General features: G+C 35.6%; 1 protein-coding gene across 1 annotated transcript; it reads left to right on the plus strand.

Moving 5' to 3' along the window:
- The first annotated feature begins 5,008 nt into the window (after window positions 1-5,008).
- Window positions 5,009-12,425, plus strand: LOC140158951 (cytochrome P450 2U1-like). The gene is made up of 7 exons (XM_072182242.1): window positions 5,009-5,348; window positions 6,093-6,221; window positions 8,303-8,445; window positions 8,991-9,497; window positions 10,079-10,263; window positions 11,618-11,733; window positions 11,988-12,425. The coding sequence occupies exons 1-7, from the start codon at window positions 5,129-5,131 to the stop codon at window positions 12,167-12,169; spliced, it is 1,482 nt and encodes a 493-aa protein (XP_072038343.1). The 5' UTR covers window positions 5,009-5,128; the 3' UTR covers window positions 12,170-12,425.
- The last annotated feature ends 7,528 nt before the right edge of the window (window positions 12,426-19,953 follow it).

The raw sequence follows: 19,953 nt of genomic DNA on the forward strand, positions 1-19,953 counted from the left end.
ATTGGTTATTGCATTTAATCTGCAGAGTGGATTAATGAATATGTAGGCAAAATTTGCAAATAAGCTCATTAATATTCATAAATATGCAAATAACATAACACAAAACTATACAGCACATCAAGCCACCATATCCTTTCACCATACCAGTGCCAAGTTTGTAGTTATTGCGTTGGAGCTACAAGTGGAATGAATTTGCTTCCTCCCAGACAGCCAAACAAATACACATAAGTGTGGGGGCCAAAAATTAAATAGAAAAGTGCCCTCCTGACAGAAATATGGAAGGCACAGATAGCGAAAAGATTCAAGGAGTCAGTTTCCACCCCGATCATGTACCGAAATAGTGTTAATACCAAATCACACTCAATAAAGTCCCTTTTTTGAAACTCGAAGACTTTACATTACATTTTACAGTCTCTCTAAAAGCATGATATTGATACCTGGTCAAATGATGCGACCAAAATTCTTAGTTCCCCCCACGTGGATCTAGCCTAAGAACCAACCAATCATTATACAGTACTTTTACTGGAAATTCTGAGACTAACAGCCACAGTGACATTGTTGATACTGAGATTTGTATAGTTCTGAGATTTGTATCTAGGAAATTGGTTTGTTGTTGAGTGTGATGAGGCTCATTAATCGGGCAAACTGTATTTCAGTAATGCAACAAGCAGGAAATCACAGGAAATGGTCTCAACCAAAAGATGACCAAACATTCTATAACTCAGAAAGCAATTTATAAAGAAAAACTAAAAGAGCCAATCATTGTAAATAACCATGAACATTGCAAGTTTTGTGAACGAATTTAGGGTCAAAATATAATATAACCTGGAAATAAAAGTCTATGAATTTGTTAACTGTTCAATTTAACTGTTGAAATTTAAGCCCTAGTATGAACTGGATGGAGCAAGGCATTACAAGTACACAGAGGATGATTTAAGCACTTCCCAGCAAGTCTTGCGGTTAGCACAGCTGTGTGAGTGAACATGACACCAATGCCCGCCCACTGCATACACACGTGCATGGTGAAATTTGAATTTTGACAGATATATTTACAATAAAAACACCTTCAAACGGTTGGTCGATTTCACATTTTATGTTATCTACAGAAGGTGTGAATTATCCTTCATGCATACATCACTTTAGATCTGAAATCGACCAAGTAATAATGACACACGGGCAATTCTAAAACAACATCTTTTGCACAGAGTTCAATGGGATTTGAAAAGCAACGTGGCAGTTGAAACTCTAGTGATAACACTTTTACAGTGCATGATGGGGCTTCCTTAAATCATCCTCTGACAAGTACATGAACATGTATGTACTGCTGGAATGTAATGTGTGTGGTACATTGTATGCGAGCCTGATGTATACATACACCATGTTGGTGTTATTTGTACATAGATTGGGTTATTTTGGTGTTATTTGTACATATATTCGGTTATTTTGGTGTTATTAGTACATAGATTGGGTTATTTGATCATTATACCAGTTGTTGAGGAATTGTTATCAAAAAACTCTGACATTTAGATGAACAATACCATTTTGTATATGCCCGGACAAACTGTAGCACGAGTTACCGTAACACGAGTTACCATGTTTTTTGCCAGTCAATGTAAAACTATGAGGGGCAAATCCATTTAAGATATACCAAAACAAACCTTATCATAGCAATTACTTACCATATAATCAATGAGGCTTTAGTGTTTTGTTTTAGAACACCATCAAAATAAAAAGGAGTGATTTTTAAGCATGTCCTTTTCTCGTAGCACGAGTTACCGTTTTTTACAGGTGTCCCATACGTACAAAAGTTGATATCCTCAATTAGCAATACTATGAGTATCAAGCCTTGAATGTTGGGTATTAAAATACAAAAAATAATGATTCCAATCAAATGAGTTTAAAAGCTGGAGCACAAAGTATGTAAAAGGACGTCCAAAAGTGTAGCACGAGCCGTGGAATTGCTCATATGTAAATTCATAAAGCTTAGCGTAGCCTATACCCAAGAAGAGAAGGGTAGGAGAGGAGACAGAGGAGAAGTCTGGAGCGAAGAGGGAAATGATGGGAGAGAACGAATATCTAAGACTGAAAGGAGAAAGGGAATGAGTGATTGGGGACATGCAGTGACTGCAAATTAAGTTGCCCCATGTGGAACATCCTGCCTACCCGATAGATTTGTAGGCCATTTGCGTCAAATCCCCCCTTGAAAGTCGCTTTCCCCTTCCACTCCCACCCCACCACACCCCACCCCACCCCACCCCGGCAAAATCTCGGCCACGACACTGTTGAGGGAAGATGTAAAGGAAAGTGGTGAAGAAGAGAAGAGGGAAGGACTTGGGGTTGTTCGGTTGTAAGGGTTAATTTAATTGTAAGGTTTTGGCAAGTTAAAATATTAATTGTTATAGGTTCCTCTATTCTCTGACATCTTTTTTGTCAAGTTGGCAATAATTGTCTTTATACTTCATTAATATTGATTGGATAAAAGTGGATCACATGACCAAAAATAGTTCTACCATCAGTACTCCTATCCGTTAATAGTACCTCTAAACCGTAAATAATATTTACAATTACAATTTACAAATATTTGCAATGTCCCGGATGAGCCGTAAATAGTACCTCCAAGCCGTAAATAGTACTTTTGACCATGCCTTCCGCGTGCGCGCATTCTATGCGACAGAACAGTTCACGCACGCGAAACTGCCATAGCGTGATTTCTCGCTGCTGTAATTGGTTAGCTCGATTTAGCCTATTCGATTTTTTTGAAGGGCAAAATATAGGTTGTGCTTAAATTGGTCGTGCTGTTCACTCAGGATAGAAGCTGGAGAGTCAAAACGTCAAATAATTTTCTTTTAACCAATCAATGAACAAAGAACATATTAATGAAGTATATAAAACAAATATACTGCCTTTATTGGAAGTTCTGGTTATTAACTAGTTCCCGCAATTATTTTGAATACTTGAGTTATATTTTGTTTTAATTATCATTGATTTACATGTGTAATTAATACCCATACTTATATATTATAGCAATATGGCTGATAGTCAGATAGTGGTAATGATCCCGCATAGCGCTTGACCTTAGAGCTGGTTTCATACTACCCTGCCGCACGGTTGTTTGATGTATATAGAATTGGCTTCATTATTAAGAAAATACAAACTATAGGTGGCGCTATTTATCATAAGTTATTTTTTAAAATTTGCAACTGGTAGGTAATCAATACTGCCATTAAAACAGTCGGAATAGGTAAAACAAGCAACAAAGAAATTTTATTAACATATTTCATCAAAAAATAAAAGCAATTATTTGTATTAAAAGCCTAAAAGAGTAATTTCCAGCATCTAAATAGCGCCACCAATCTTGTCATAATTATATAGGTACTTTTTATACCTGAAAAAGCTTTAAAATATGCTGTGAAAGTGAATAATGTTGTAAATAAGGGGAAATTTAAGTTGAAAATGACTCAAAAGCATCTATATACATTAGCATGATACCGCTTTATGCTGTTTAAGCCTAGAATTGGGTTGAACATGATGTTTTGTTTGAAAAACTAACAAATGATCACATCAAACAACCGTGGCCGCTTGCCGCTGAGCGGCGTGGCACACGCGCATTGCAGACAAACTGACACAATCAAGGCTTGTCATTGGTTGAAACGCCCTGCCACTTGCCGCAGCGGCAAGCGGCAGGCAAGTATGCTGGGGGCATAAGGGGTTGTAATACCACGATTTTCATCAGTATCCCTCTCTTTTTTTGTGGCAAATTTATGAAGTATTTATAAATATGTTCATCACCCCATGTCCTGAACTTATAAAATACCTCTACATACAAAGTGCTTTTAAACCATTTTAGTAAATCATTTTGGCCCCATATATTTTTTGTTTATTGTACTGTATCCTAGTAACTCAGATTTGTGTTTCATAACAAACCATAATTTATTTTATTCAAGTAGAGTACATGAATAGAATACATTAAATCCTATGTTATACTATCTATTCTAAACGTATTCAGCCATGCATGCTAAATACCACTGAATAAATTAAATAAGCTCTTCCACAATGGATACATAGCCAATTTAATACTACATACTTTCTATAATGTGTTGTTAGGAAAAGAGATTTAAAAAGGCTATAGGTCATCATAGATCAGGTTATAGGTCACTTGGTTCAGGTCAAATTTAAGCATCCATTTTGAATACATGTGAGGCATCAATTTTGATATTTTGTCTTTTACTGGATATATATTGAAAAGGTGTGAGGTGGATATAATTATTAACATACCTTGGGATGTAAATGGTGAGTACAATTTAGATTGCCTAGTTGAAATGGATTGGACTAACAAATATAAAATAGTTACCAACATCACAAAAGTGAAGCTTACGAAAAACTACCTAATATGGTGGTATAGGTGACAAGAAATACAATTTTTTTTCAACATTGCTGTAGTGTGGTTGTGGTAACCTGTTACCTATGGCTTTTAAGTCACTGAAACTTAATTAAAATTAAGTTTCAGCGAAATAATGTCGCAAGTTAAAAATATATAATATAGCTCAACATTGTAAATAGAAGCATTTTAACCAGTTCGTTTTTTGATAGGTGTGGAGCATCAAGTTCATGAAGTCATAAAAGAAATCAGGAACCACTTATTCCCATTTTACATATCAACATTATTTCTCTAATGCATTAGCAATACATGTCCAAAATTTTAACGAAATCCGTTGATAGTAAGCTTTTCAAAATGAAGTGAATTTAAAACATCAGTGATGTACCACCTTTTGGCTTCTACCTTTAAAAGCATGCAAACTACATTGATATCGATGCCACCAATAGAACGAGAAGATTTGCCCCTTCATTTTGCCATGATTTTGCATACCACTTTGTCCAATATTTTTCTCATTTCCTCACAAAATGCAAAAAACGCAACAAAAAAAAAAATCCAATGGGTGTAGTACCCCCTTAATTCAATAGAATTTTATTCTCCAGGTCTGTGTTAATACTTTCTATTCGGATCAATGCGGAAATTGAAAAGAAAAGTTCGTGCCATGACCTTGACTGTCAGCAAAATAATAATAAGGCCATACTATATTCTGACTGCTATACTTAAAAGTACACTTTTATTTTATCTTAAATTGTTATGGATATTCAGCAGTTACTAGGCCTGTTTATACTTCTATCCATAGTTGTTTTGTTTATTCAGTATTACAAACGCCGATGGCCAGTTGTTAACTTCCCTCCAGGACCAACTGGTTGGCCTTTCATAGGTACTATTCTTTCCATTCGTAATGAAGTGTTTCTCAGAGCGATTGCAGATAAGCTTAAACCGCAGTATGGAAAAATATTCAGCCTAATGCAAGGTAAGTAATTGATTAATTACCAGCCAGTCGTTTTGTCTTGATCATATATGATACCCCGTATGATAAATAGCTCAACTTTTAAAGTAAAAACTTGTGACTATGCCTAATGGTTAGCCTACTTATTTAAGGGGGTACTACACCCCTGCCCAATTTTGTGCCTATTTTTGCATTTTTCTTAAAAATTATAGCGTATTGGTGACAAGTAAGATATACATATTATAGGGGCAAGCACTGCAACTACTGCACTGGAAATTTTATTTCAGACAACAGTTGGGGGAAAACCAAGATTTGATCAATAAATCAACAACTATTTACCTCGAGTTGCTGAATTTTCAGTATAGTAGTTGTAGTCCTTGCCCCTATAATATACATATCTTACTTGTCACCAATGTGCTATAATTTGTGAGAAAAATGCAAAAATAGGCACAAAATTGATCAGGGGTGTAGTACCCCTTAAGAATTGTTGATAACTCGTCACTAATGGTTAAATACCACTAAAAGGCCTGGGCGATACATAGAAATACGACGATGAACTATTTCTTTGTGTAAAATCACTGAAATTGACCAAGTTATACAGCCTAAAAAGTACATTTTGGGTTTTGATACTTCGAAATGGTATATTGTCTCTCATTATATGACAATTTTGTTGTAAAAATTCATCCGCACGACATCGTTTTTTAGATATGCCACCCTGATCTTTGTACGTGCAAATGATATGATTTTTTTGTTTTTACTTTGTATTAGATGTCCCTATCGTGATAGTAACAGGATACGATGCAATTAACGAGGTATTCCAATCCAACAAAGGTTTTGACTTCGCAAGCAGAAAGGAACCAATGTACCTCCTCCAGCTTCACAATCCCAAGAAATTAGGTTCGTATATGTATACATACTGTCACATTTATAATTCGCCTTTTCCAAAAGGTTACAAAGAGCCAATAAAGCAAAATCAAAAGAGCAAAATAATAAACAAGCAAGAAATATATAATGGGTTCAAAAGTCATCCAAAGACTATTTGAAATAAATCGATGTTTTTTACTAACTTAAAACAATACAATTTACAATGTCACACAAGGGTTTGTTTGGCTACAGTGGCTACGTAAGAAAAGACGTAGTTTTGAAAGTTGCAGTTTGGTCAAATAAATAATTAATAAATAAATTTTGGATTTATATAGCGCATTTTCCCAGAGGTTTCAAAGCGCTTCAATTTCGCTACCACTGGTGACTTATCAGAATCAGATTGAATCAACTACAGTTGGCCCACTCTTAAGTACAAAGTACCGACGCGGACGCACACATTATGCCGACTTTGAAGGCACGCATACCTGCAGCAGAGACGCAGCACCGCGCACCGTTTACACGATGTATACGCGCTGTATACGCGCGCATTGTCACTTCGTACTTCAGAGTGGACAAACTGTAGGCCGCTTACCATGTTTACAGCCGAGCGAGCCTATCCGCACGTAAATTGTACAATCCTTACATCCACCAATTATCTGTGCAGCTCCCCAAATCCCATTGGTTGAAGTAAGCTTTTGATAACCAAACTAATCATCGATTTTAAGAGCAGAAGCAAACCGGAGATCCCGGAGACGAGAGTGAGCATGGGATCGGGATAATTCAAGTGCACTTAGAATCCTTGGGCACGGCCGTAGTTTGAACCCGGGACTCCAGTGGTACAGGGCGAGGGAACCGCTGCGCCACCTCGCTCCCCCAATTCAACTCACACGAAGCATGAAGAATGCAGGATATTGTGGATCAGGTCTACTGCATTTATTGAGAGTTGAATGGCCCAAAGTGCAACTTTCGAAACTGTACCTTTCCTTATGCAATTGAAACGATGTATGACATTATAAATTGGATTTAAAAAACAAACAAAACAAAACAAAATGAAAAAAACCTTTTTGATTAATTGAAAATATTTTAGGGGGGACATACAATGATGACAGCAATACGTCACGTGAAATACAAAAAGTCGCATCCTATGTGGACGCATGTATTATTTTCAATGACATTGACAGATATACCCTCACTGCTTTTGATCCTGTTTAATACCTAAATTATACTTGAGGTAAAAAATAAATCTTCCTTATCTCTATGTTTATTTTTTATTATTTGAGAGGCTGCAATTCAGTTCAGCAATCCAATGCTTACTTCTACGTGTAGTTTTTGAATAGAAGATAGTGAGTTAGCGTAAGAACTGAAAGCCAATTTACCATGTCCATAGTCTATGCCTGATGTATTGTATGTTTCGGTTGGCTTTTCAGACTTGGCTGCGATACGTAGACGACAACAGTGACACCAATGCGATGGCATAACCAGGGGGAAAGGGCAAGGAGGGCGCTTCTCCCCGTCATGCCCGTGGAATATCTCTCCCCTCGTTCCCCATGTGAGATGCTGGATGCTAGATTTTTAGTCATTTTTTGTCCATTTTACCACTTTCGAGAAATTATGCCCCCAAGAAAGTCAATTTTCCCCTCCCCTCGGAAAAATCCTGGCCACGGCACTGCATGAGTAGCATTTGTGTGTGTAATGAAAGGAAAATCAATTAATCATTTTACTCACGTTCAGGCAAGGTGGTTCAAAAGCTTGCTTTTACACCGTCATCTCATCTCTACAACCGTTTAATATACCATTGCAGACTTGTAGTACCCGTACCCGTACTCGAATCCCAATTTTCGTACCCGTACCCGTACTCGTACCCATGGCTCCAGACCCGTACCCGTACTCGTGCCTTATTTTGGCTGCGGACCCGTACGCATCCCCGTACTCATTGACTGGGACCCGTCCCCGTACTCATGGCCTTGGACCCGTATCCATGGTCTGGGACCCGTACCCATGGTCTGGGACCCGTAACCGTAGCCGTACTCATGGCGGGTCCCAATACTACAAGTCTGACCATTTGATTCATTTAACAACATTTTTTTAAAACATTTATATGCCTTCACGTCCAGGTGTGTTTCTCGCTGACTACAGTGAAAGTTGGCAACAGCAAAGAAGATTTGCGCTCTCGACGTTACGTGGATTTGGATTTGGAAAGACTAGTTTTGAAAAGAAAATCACTGATGAAGTTAGCTTGCTATTAAGTCATCTTAAGGTATGATCGGCAGATCTCTAAGTTTGTAGTACTTGAAAATGCAATGTAACGCAGCGTAATGACATTTGACATGATGCAATGTAATGAATAGGTTTGAATGAAAGTCCTTTAATAGGTTTGAATCAAGTATTCTGTTTTTGTTTTGATAATTAGGCTTAAAGCAGTAATTGAAGATTTGTGATTTTTTAAAGAATGATAAAATGATATTAGTATTTAAAAACTTCATGTATTCAGATATGTTCCATTATCCATTTGGAGTCGAACCAATAGCAAAATGAAGGCAGCATTAATTTTATTATGTACAGCGCCTAGATCGGGCAAGTGTGTCCGCGAGTCTAAATGCCTCTGTGACTCCCGGGATTTACTACGATATATTATTAATAGGTCAATTGGTCGCAAATAGCACCTTGTGGTATTTTAGTTCATCAAAGTACATTACAATAAACAATAAAAAATTGTGAGAACAAATTGAGGGCCTCCTCTTGACTTCTCGAGCAAATCTTACAACCTGTTTGGTTCATGACATTGATTACTCTCATTTGCAGGATATAGCCAGGGTGCCTCAGGATTTATCCACGCTGCTAACCTCCGGTGTTGCCAATGTGATGTGCGATACGTTATTGGGTTGCCACTATGATCACAATGACATTGAATTTCAACACATTCTTCATGTATTGGAAGAGTGTTTTGAGATACATGGTAGGAAAAAGAGTCGGATGTTGGACTCTGTCCCTATATCACGACCATTTCTAAAGCAACATGCACAACAAGTAATTGACCTGAACGAGGAATGGTATGCATTTCTGATGAGCAAAGTCGCAGAACATCAAAAGGCATTTGTAGCAGATACCGAGCCTCGTGATTTTATCGACTGTTACTTGGCAAAGGGTTTGGAAGAACCAGGTATCTTTACCATTGAAGACTTGAAATATGTGTTGAGCGATTTGTTCTCAGCATCCACAGATACGACATCAAATACACTTAAGTTTGCTTTATTATATATGGTGATGAACCCTGATGTGCAGGAGAAGGTACATCAAGAATCCATGAGGGTAAGTGTGAAGTAGTTTCTCATTTGAAAAGAATTGTTTTTTTTATATTTCTACACTTTCTCAATATTAATCATATTCCGTGTTTAGGTCACTGGGGTGAATTCGTATCATTTTCCTTTGAGCCTTTGAGGTCAATCTAGCCTCAAATACATTTTAGTAATCTTTTAAGTCGTCTTGCTATTTGGATACACCTTGCATTTTGCTGGTTGGTTGCACAGTTATAACCTGTTACCATAATCATAACACACGAGCTCACATACATATCGAGCTAATCTCGTAGGAGGGAAACCCACATAATTATTTCATGTAAATGCTTTTTAGATTTTTTTACCGTTTCCGGTGTGTCAAATCGTATTTTGCTTCTGAGATCACCAACATAAAACTGGAAAAGATATCAATATGCCTTTGGCCTCGTTTGTAGGAGACATTCCAATGTATGAGTTGAAGAAGCTACCACTTACAAACACAAAGCGGAGGTAAAACTGATTAAATGACCATCATACATCTGATCTAATTAGACACCGTGTATTGCATACATGATGCAATAATGTCTCTCCGCAAAATCTCATAATATTTCATAGGTGGTAGGTACATCTCGACTACCTTGTTTGGAAGACCGTGACAAGATGCCTTATACAGCAGCTACAATATATGAAATACAAAGGTTATCTTCAATCGCCCAAAGTATTCCTCGGTGTGCAACTGTTGACACTTCATTGGCTGGTTACTCCATACCCAAAGGAACCAATGTCGTTTGCAATATATGGTACGTTATATCATGAAGCCAGACCAGATATGAGCTATATTCATTCAGAAAGTGTTTGTGTTGGCAATAAATTGTACCGATGCGTACCGGCCTGGGGCAGAGGGGATAGGTTGCCCCGAACCGGGACAAAATTGACCAAAAGTTGTAATGTGCATCGTCCTTTGGCCCAGTTCAAGACCACAATTGACCTAATTTTGACCCATTGGCAATTACATTGCAATTCACCTTTTCGGTAAATCCCATAACCCTTTGCGAGTACACCTGAGAACTCGTCATTTGACGTCACGCCGACTTGTAATGCGCAGTAACGATGTTCGATAAACGATGTGCGCATCGGCGCGACGCAGTATGACGAGTTCTCAGGTGTACTCGCAAAGGGTTATGGGATTTACCGAAAAGGTGAATTGTTTGCGCGCTTCGCGAATGCTTGTCCCGGTAAAGACATAGCGGATTAGAATGTCATTTTAAAATGTTGCCGCTCTTGGCTCAATGGCTCCGTTACGCCCCTCCTGAATTGTAATGCAATGCCATGCGTTGAGATTTTTGTAAAATTATCATCAACGTTTTTGAGTTAAAACAATTATTAAATGGGAATAAAATGAGGATTGACACAATCTTTGGAATCTTTTGAAGATAATGCAGATCAAGCATTGCCTGATGCCACAAACATTAAGGCCAGGTTCGCATGAAAGAAAAGTTGTTCTGAACACACCGTAGACAAAAGAGTAATCACCATGATGATGATGATGATGATGATGATGATGATGATGATGATGATGATGATGATGATGATGATGATGATGATGATGATGATGATGAAGCTGAGTGACAATTGTAGAACGTTTGCTTTGAAATATTGTAATGTCGCGTAATATTGTGGCGGATCAAAGTTTTTGACACAGGAGAGGCACTGATGAAACCTTTTCCGGCTCCCTTCGCTCGCTCAAATTGTACAGCAAATTCGACTCTATTGGCCATGGGAGGATTTCCCCCTTAAGTCGGTTTTCTACCCTGTTTCATCATCATCATCATCTCGACCCGCCCTTGTAGTTGTATACAATGTAAAAGAACGCAGCGTAATGCAACGTAATGAAAATTGACATGATGCAACGTAATGAAATGTAATGTGCAATACAAAAATGTAGTGTAACGTAAAGTAATGCATATTGTAATGTAACGTAATGTAATGTAGGCCTATAACTTGATTTTATAAAATCTAATTTTTGAGACACCGAAAGGAGGAGACAAGCTACATTCGGTATAACGCTTTTATTGGGTATACGATAAAAACAATAACTGTGAATACCTAATAATTTAGTGATTGGTTTTTTTTTTCATTTTGTTGCTTCTTCAGGTCACTACATCTTGATCCAAATCTTTGGCCTGATCCAGAACGATTCGATCCATCCAGACATCTGAATGACAAGGGGGAAATGGTCAAAAGTCCGCACGTGTTACCTTTTGGAGCAGGTATGATACTGATGAAGCTCATATATACGTATTATTTAGACCAAGAGTCGTGCTAAATACTAGTCTAGACGTAGACATAGCAGTCCAGGTCTACATATCAATAACGGATAAAAGTCTGCACAGCTGGGAACAAAAGGGTTAATCCAATGCATGAGCCATGACAGTGTCAAAGGAGGAAAGGGTAGTTTCGATTTTGAATTTACGACATAGTCCATTTTTAACCCAGAAATGATCTTTCTGTTATCTCCCAACAGGTCGACGTGTGTGCATGGGTGAAACTTTAGCCAAGATGGAGTTATTTCTATTCTTCTCCAGTTTAATGCATCAGTTTAAGTTTGATCTTCCTCCTGGTAGAGAACCACCTTCACTGGATCCTGTTCCTGGATTGACTTCGTGTCCTTTTCCGTTCGAAGTAATCATCGAGGAATATTTGTGAACTTTCCTTAAAAGAATAAATATGGGAATTGTAATTATGTAATCAAAATTATTCCTAACCAAAATCATGTATTTTATAGTATGACTCCTTTTTTGTTTAGAGCGAGCCGAGCCCCAAGCAAACATTCTACAATGTCTGTGATGAACCCCCCCTCCAAAATAAGTATGAAAACTGGAATTACTTAATCATAGCTATCTTGTAGTACCAGAGAGAACAGAATATGTGGTTTTCGTAAAGCGTGTAACCCAACATTGTTTTAAGGGCTGGGGTATGAACGTTTGGACAGTATTTATTGTGGGACATTAGAGCACATCAGACATATCGAATTGCATTCTGAATACGAAGAATGTCATTCTGATATCAAATAATTTTGATTTTTGAAATTCGCAATGTAATACACATTTTATGGCAAATCATTACAAATTGATATTTTTGATATTTAACAGTACTCGAAGTAAACTTTATAAATCTGATGATTTATACTTAACGTGTATGTAGGTGGGATGAAATGCCGACGATCAATTGAAAATTTTGACCTTTCGTATTGAAAATATGGATTTTTTTTCCCAAAACACCAACAAAAATTAGGTCTTTTTGGGAAAAAAATCGATATCTTCAATATGAAAGGTCAAAATTTTCAATTGACCGTCGGCTTTTCCTCCCTGCTACATACACTTTAAGAATATGTCATTAGATATATATAATTTACTTCGAGGACTGTTATATATCAAAATTTGAAAAATATCAAATTTTTATAATTTGTCATAAAATTTGTATTATATTGTGATTTTCAAAAATGAAAATTATTTGATATCAGAAAGACATGCTTCGTATTCAGAATGCAATTCGATAGGTCTGAGGTGCTCTCATGTCCCACAAAAAATACTGTCGAAACGCAATAAACGCTCATTTTAGATCCCTTAAGGTTGATCTTAACCCTGGAATTATAGAAACTTTCGAGCCTTTTTTTTTAAACACATTATGACAACATTTTTAAAATTTCAAAATGTTATTGTACAATATTTGTTGCAAACATGTTTTTCCAAATACCGTATTTTGTCAGCACCTAAACAGCATTATATTGGAATATTTTGCAGTAACATGAAAACGTTTTATACTCTTTATATACCCTTTGACCCGACATTGAAACGCTTTCTGACAACCCTTTCTAACCTTTTCCGAATAATGTCAAATACGTTTTGTGTTTGCTGGGAAGCGGTTATTATTATGAAACATGTTGGTGTAAACGCATATGCAAATATGAGTTTGGGTGCAACATGCTTTAGTTATTTTAAAAAAACTACTATTTTTTGTTAGAAATATTTGAGCTAGGTATATCAATTTGATGTGGTGAACAAGACAAAGCCAAAGAAAGTTTTAAAAAAGTAATGCAGTAGCATTACGTTAGCTCTCTTTCTGTAGCTGCTCTTTTGTCTGTAGTTGTGACATTTTGCTTGCTACCTTAATTTACTGTAATTTTATTAATTTTTGGTGCTTGCTACCTACATGCAGCTCAATTTACAATTATATTTTCGTTGTTTCACTTTTGTTCACTTCAGTCTAATCCTGTGGTTTCGGATTTTTACTAATGAAGTTTTTACCTTTCTGTGTCTTTGTCTTGTTCCCCACATCAAGTTGGTATACTTGGCTAAAATCTGTCAGTTTTTATATATGCTAGGTATCATCTTGTATCATTTTTATAGAACATCAATGACAAATCTCATCCGCCACATCCTTGATCTTCATCTTTTTACATGAAACTATTCGCTGCAACAATTTCCTTAATATTCACATTACATCCTTGATCTTCGAGTTTTTATAGAACATCAATGACAAACCTCTATGAAATGATTCAATTTAACAATTTCCTAGTATTCACATTACATCTTTGATCTTCGTAATTTTATAGCACAGTAATGACAAATCTCATCCGCCACATCCTTCATATTTTTATATCATACGATTCACTTTAAATAATTTACTAATATTCCCATCACATCCTTGATCTTCGTGTTATTATAGAATAGTAATGACAAATAAATGATAATCTCATCCGTCACATCCTTGATCTTCATCTTTTTATATGATACAATTCATTTTTAACAATTTCATAATATTCACATTACATCCTTGATCTTTGAGTTTTTATAGAACATCAATGACAAATCTCATCGGTAATATCCTTGATCTTCATCTTTTTATATGATACAATTCACTTTTTCATAATATTCCCATCACATCCTTGATCTTCGAGTTTGTATAGAATAGTAATGACAAATAAATGATAATCTCATCCGTCACATCCTTGATTTTCATATTTTTATATGATAAGATTCACTTTGAAGAATTTCCTTGATCTTGGAGCTGTAAAGAACACCAATGAGAAATAAATGACAATCTCATCCGTCATACCCTTGATCTTCATCTTTTTATATAATACAATTCAGGTTCAACAATTTCCTAATATTCACATTACATCCGCAAATAGATTCATCAGGATTGTCCATTGAAATTATTTACAAAGTTCTGACACAAATCCAATATAAAATAGGTGATGTTGACATACCTCAATGACGTTTCGTGCTGTACCACAGCACTTTCTCAAATTGAATGACCAGTATCTTCCAGTTTTTATAGAACATCAATGACAAATCTCATCCACCATATCCATGATCTTCATCTTTTTATATGAAACGATTCACTTTAACAATGTCCTAATATTCACATTACATCCTCGATCTTCGAGTTTTTATTTATTTATTGCATCATATTTACCCAGGGTGGTCCGATCAGCTAAAATGCTGTTCTTACACGAGGCCCTGCATAACATTAAAAAAAACATACAGATACATGAGTAATATAATAAAGCATAAACATATAAAGCACAATTTAAATAGAGTATACCAATTTACAAGTACTTAAACTAATACAATGTTAAGAACAAATCATTACAAAGTAGTACTAATATTGGAAACTCAACATTATGGCACAAAATTATAAGCAAATATGTGATGCGATGAAGCAAAATCAGTCGGAACTCGGAAATATTCAATTTTCAGTTTCTTATTAGATATTCTATTACCTCCACGACCCATTATTCAAAATCGCGCACTGTGATTTGTTGAAACGCGTCACGTGAGAGCCCATTATTCTGCAATAATGGGTCAAGCGCCGTAACACATTCTACGCACAGCATTACGCTTCGTTACGCGTGCAATATTTCCGCGATACGCGCTGTCACTTACGCGTACGCGCTCCACCTTGAAGTAAACAACTTAAAATATTTGTGCCCAAAAATGACATTTTCTCTTTAAATTGCACTATTTTCTGGTAATAGAATAGAAATAAAGGGTGCAGCATTATCCTTTACACGCAAATAATGTGTCCTCGGCAGTTAAAACGTTTAAATAATGGGTTCGGCTGCGCCTCACCCATTATTTACCTTTTTACAGCCTCAGACACATTATTTGGGTGTAAAGGATAATGCATTACCATTTATTTCTTAAGTAAAAAACATTTACAAAGCTGCATTTTGCAGAAAACCCTATTGAAATTGAACAACTAGTTCCACAGATATGAGCAATTAAAGAGTTTCCAAAACAAAAGGAAACTAAAGGAAATATTGCCTTTGTTTGGCTATATCTCAAAATCAATATTTTCGAGTTCCGACTGATTTTGCTTGATCGCATCACATATATTGCACAAATCCGAATCAATTTCAATATTTTCGAGTTCCGACTGATTTTGCTTGATCGCATCACATATATTGCACAAATCCGAATCAAAAGCAAACCCACATTGAACTCATATTCTCATATCACCCTCAAATATCCACCAGTACACTACTCCCCACACAACATTATCGTCCTCATATCCCCACTACCACACAAACACCTGCACATCCCACACTACTACCCCCTCACGTACAAACTCACACCCTATACACTCACCCCCACACACACCCACATAATTAAATACAAACATAAAATGAAGATACTGCTTATCATGATGTTTTGTGCGCATCAACCACGATGAAATAATTAACAATAACATAAAATAAGATACAAATAACAACCAAATTCATAAACATTAACCAAAATATACGATATACTCTTACATGTCCTAGTGCAATATAGACCAATACTCTTAATGCAAAATAGACCAATATTGGTCCTAAAGCAACAAATGTTATGTTCATCAAAAAGTATATAATAAACTACATGAAAATATACCATTTGATCATAAATTGTACATGTGCTTAAAACATTGAATACTTTCTGATGTCAAGATTAACTTTGTTCCATACTTCAACACCACTATAGGAAAATGAAGACTTGAAATATTCAGTATCATTGCCATTGGAACATGGTGGTAGCGCCAGCAGACCAGCTGCGGCTTGTCTCGTATTAACACAATGTCTATCTGAAATATAATTAAATTTTGAAGAGAGATATGATTTTCCTAATATTCACATTACATCCTTGATCTTCGAGTTTTTATAGGACATCAATGACAAATCTCATCCACCATATCCTTGATCGTCATCTTTTTATATGAAACGATTCACTTTAACAATTTCCCAATATTCACATTACATCCTTGATCTTCGAGTTTATATAGAACATCAATGACAAATCTCATCCGCCATATCCTTGATCTTCATCTTTTTATATGAAACGATTCACTTTAACAATTTCCTAATATTTACATTACATCCTTGATCTTCGAGCTTTTATAGAACATCAATGACCAATCTCATCCGCCACATCCTTGATCTTCATCTTTTTATATGAAACGATTTACCTTACAATTTCCTAGTATTCACATTACATCCTTGATCTTCGAGTTTTTATAGGACATCAATTACAACTCTCATCCGCCACGTCCTTGATCTTGATCTTTTTTATGTGAAACGATTCACTTTAACAATTCCCTAATATTCACAACACATCCTTGATCTTCCACTTTTTATAGAACATCAGTGAAAAATCTCATCCGCCACATCCTTGATATTCATCTTTTTATATGGAACGATTCACTTTAACAATTTCCTAACATTCACATTACATCCTTGATCTTCGAGTTTTTGTAGGACATCAATGACAAATTTCATCCGCTACATCCTTGATCTTCATCTTTTTATATGAAACGATTCACTTTAACAATTTCCTAATATTCACATTACATCCATGATCTTCGAGTTTTTATAGAACATCAGTGAACAATCTCATCCGCCACATCCTTGATATTCATCTTTTTATATGGAACGATTCACTTTAACAATTTCCTAACATTCACATTACATCCTTGATCTTTGAGTTTTTATAGAACATCAATGACAAATCTCATCCCCCACATCCTTGATCTTCAACTTTTTATATGAAACGATTCACTTTAACAATTTCCTAATATTCACATTACATCCTTGACCTTCGAGTTTGTGTAGGACATCAATGAGAAATCTCATCCGCCACATCCTTGATCTTCAACTTTTTATATAAAACGATTCACTTTAACAATTTCCTAATATTCACATTACATCCTTGATCTTCGAGTTTTTATAGGATATCAATGACAAATCTCATCCGCCACATCCTTGATCTTCAAGTTTTTACAAGAAACGATTCACTTTAACAATTTCCTAACATTCACATTACATCCTTGATCTTCGAGTTTTGTAAGACATCAATGACAAATCTCATCCGCCACATCCTTGATCTTCAACTTTTTATATCAAACGATTCACTTTAACAATTTCCTAATATTCATATTGCATCTTTGATCTTCGTGTTTTATAGGACATCAATGACAAATCTCATCCACCACATCCTTGATGTTCATCTTTTTACAAGAAACGATTCACTTTAACAATTTCCTTATATTAACATTACATCTTTGATCTTTGAGTTTTTATAGAACATCAATGACAAATCTCATCCGCCACATCCTTGATCTTCATCTTTTTATATAAAACGATTCACTTTCACAATTTCCTAATATTCACATTACATCTTTGATCTTCGAGTTTTTATAGAACATCAATGACAAATCTCATCCGCCATATCCTTGATCTTCATCTTTTTATATGAAAAAATTCACTTTAACAATTTCCCAATATTCACATTACATCCTTGGTCTTCGAGTTGTTATAGAACATCAATGACAATCTCATCCGCCACATCCTTGATCTTCATCTTTTTAAATGAAACGATTCACTTTAACAATTTCCTAATATTCACATTAGCCCAACATCCTTGATCTTCGAGTTTTTAGAAAGCATCAATAACAAATCTCATCCGCCACATCCTTGATCTCCATCTTTTTATATGAAACGATTCACTTTAACAATTTCCTAATATTTACATTACATCCTTGATCTTCGAGTTTTTATAGAACATCAATGACCAATCTCATCCGCCACATCCTTGCTCTTCATCTTTTTATATGAAACGATTTACCTTACAATTTCCTAGTATTGACATTACATCCTTGATCTTCGAGTTCTTATAGGACATCAATGACAAATCTCATCCGCCACGTCCTTGATCTTCATCTTTTTATGTGAAACGATTCACTTTAACAATTTCCTAATATTCACAACACATCCTTGATCTACCAGTTTTTATAGAACATCAGTGAAAAATCTCATCCGCCACATCCTTGATATTCATCTTTTCATATGGAACGATTCACTTTAACAATTTCCTAACATTCACATTACATCCTTGATCTTCGAGTTTTTGTAGGACATCAATGACAAATCTCATCCGCCACATCCTTGATCTTCAACTTTTTATATCAAAAGATTCACTTTAACAATTTCCTAATATTCACATTGTATCTTTGATCTTCGTGTTTTATAGGACATCAATGACAAATCTCATCCACCACATCCTTGATGTTCATCTTTTTACAAGAAACGATTCACTTTAACAATTTCCTTATATTAACATTACATCCTTGATTTTCGAGTTTATATAGAACATCAATGACCAATCTCATCCAGCACATCCTTGATCTTCATCTTTTTATATGAAACGATTTACCTTACATTTTCCTAGTATTCACATTACATCGTTGATCTTTGAGTTTTTATAGAACATCAATGAGAAATCTCATCCGCCAAATCCTTGATCTTCATCTTTTTATATGAAACGATTCACTTTAACAATTTCCTAATATTCACATTACATCCTTGATCTTCGAGTTTTATAGAACATCAATGACAAATCTCATCCGCCATATCCTTTGATCTTCATCTTTTTATATGAAACGATTCACTTTAACAATTTCCCAATATTCACATTACATCCTTGATCTTCGAGTTTTTATAAAACATCAATGACAAATCTCATCCGCCATATCTTTGATCTTCATCTTTTTATATAAAACGATTCACTTTAACAATTTCCTTATATTAACATTACATCCTTGATCTTCGAGTTTATATAGAACATCAATAACAAATCTCATCCACCACATCCTTGATCTTCATCTTTTTATATGAAACGATTCACTTTAACAATTTCCTAATATTTACATTACATCCTTGATCTTCGAGCTTTTATAGAACATTAATAACCAATCTCATCCGCCACATCCTTGATCTTCATCTTTTTATATGAAACGATTCACTTTAACAATTTCCTAATATTCACATTACATCCTTGATCTTCGAGTTTTTATAGAACATCAATGACAAATCTCATCCGCCATATCCTTGATCTTCATCTTTTTATATGAAACGATTCACTTTAACAATTTCCTAATATTCACATTACATC

This window comes from Amphiura filiformis, chromosome 8 (genome assembly GCF_039555335.1).
Source record: "Amphiura filiformis chromosome 8, Afil_fr2py, whole genome shotgun sequence".
In the NCBI taxonomy this organism is placed as follows: Eukaryota; Metazoa; Echinodermata; class Ophiuroidea; order Amphilepidida; family Amphiuridae; genus Amphiura; species Amphiura filiformis.

Coding starts and splice junctions, on each gene's coding strand:
- LOC140158951 (XM_072182242.1), top strand. CDS start 5,129: ATGGATATTCAGCAGTTACTAGGCCTGTTTATACTTCTATCCATAGTT. Junction 5,349..6,092: donor AATATTCAGCCTAATGCAAG/GTAAGTAATTGA, acceptor ACTTTGTATTAG/ATGTCCCTATCGTGATAGTA. Junction 11,734..11,987: donor CGTGTTACCTTTTGGAGCAG/GTATGATACTGA, acceptor ATCTCCCAACAG/GTCGACGTGTGTGCATGGGT.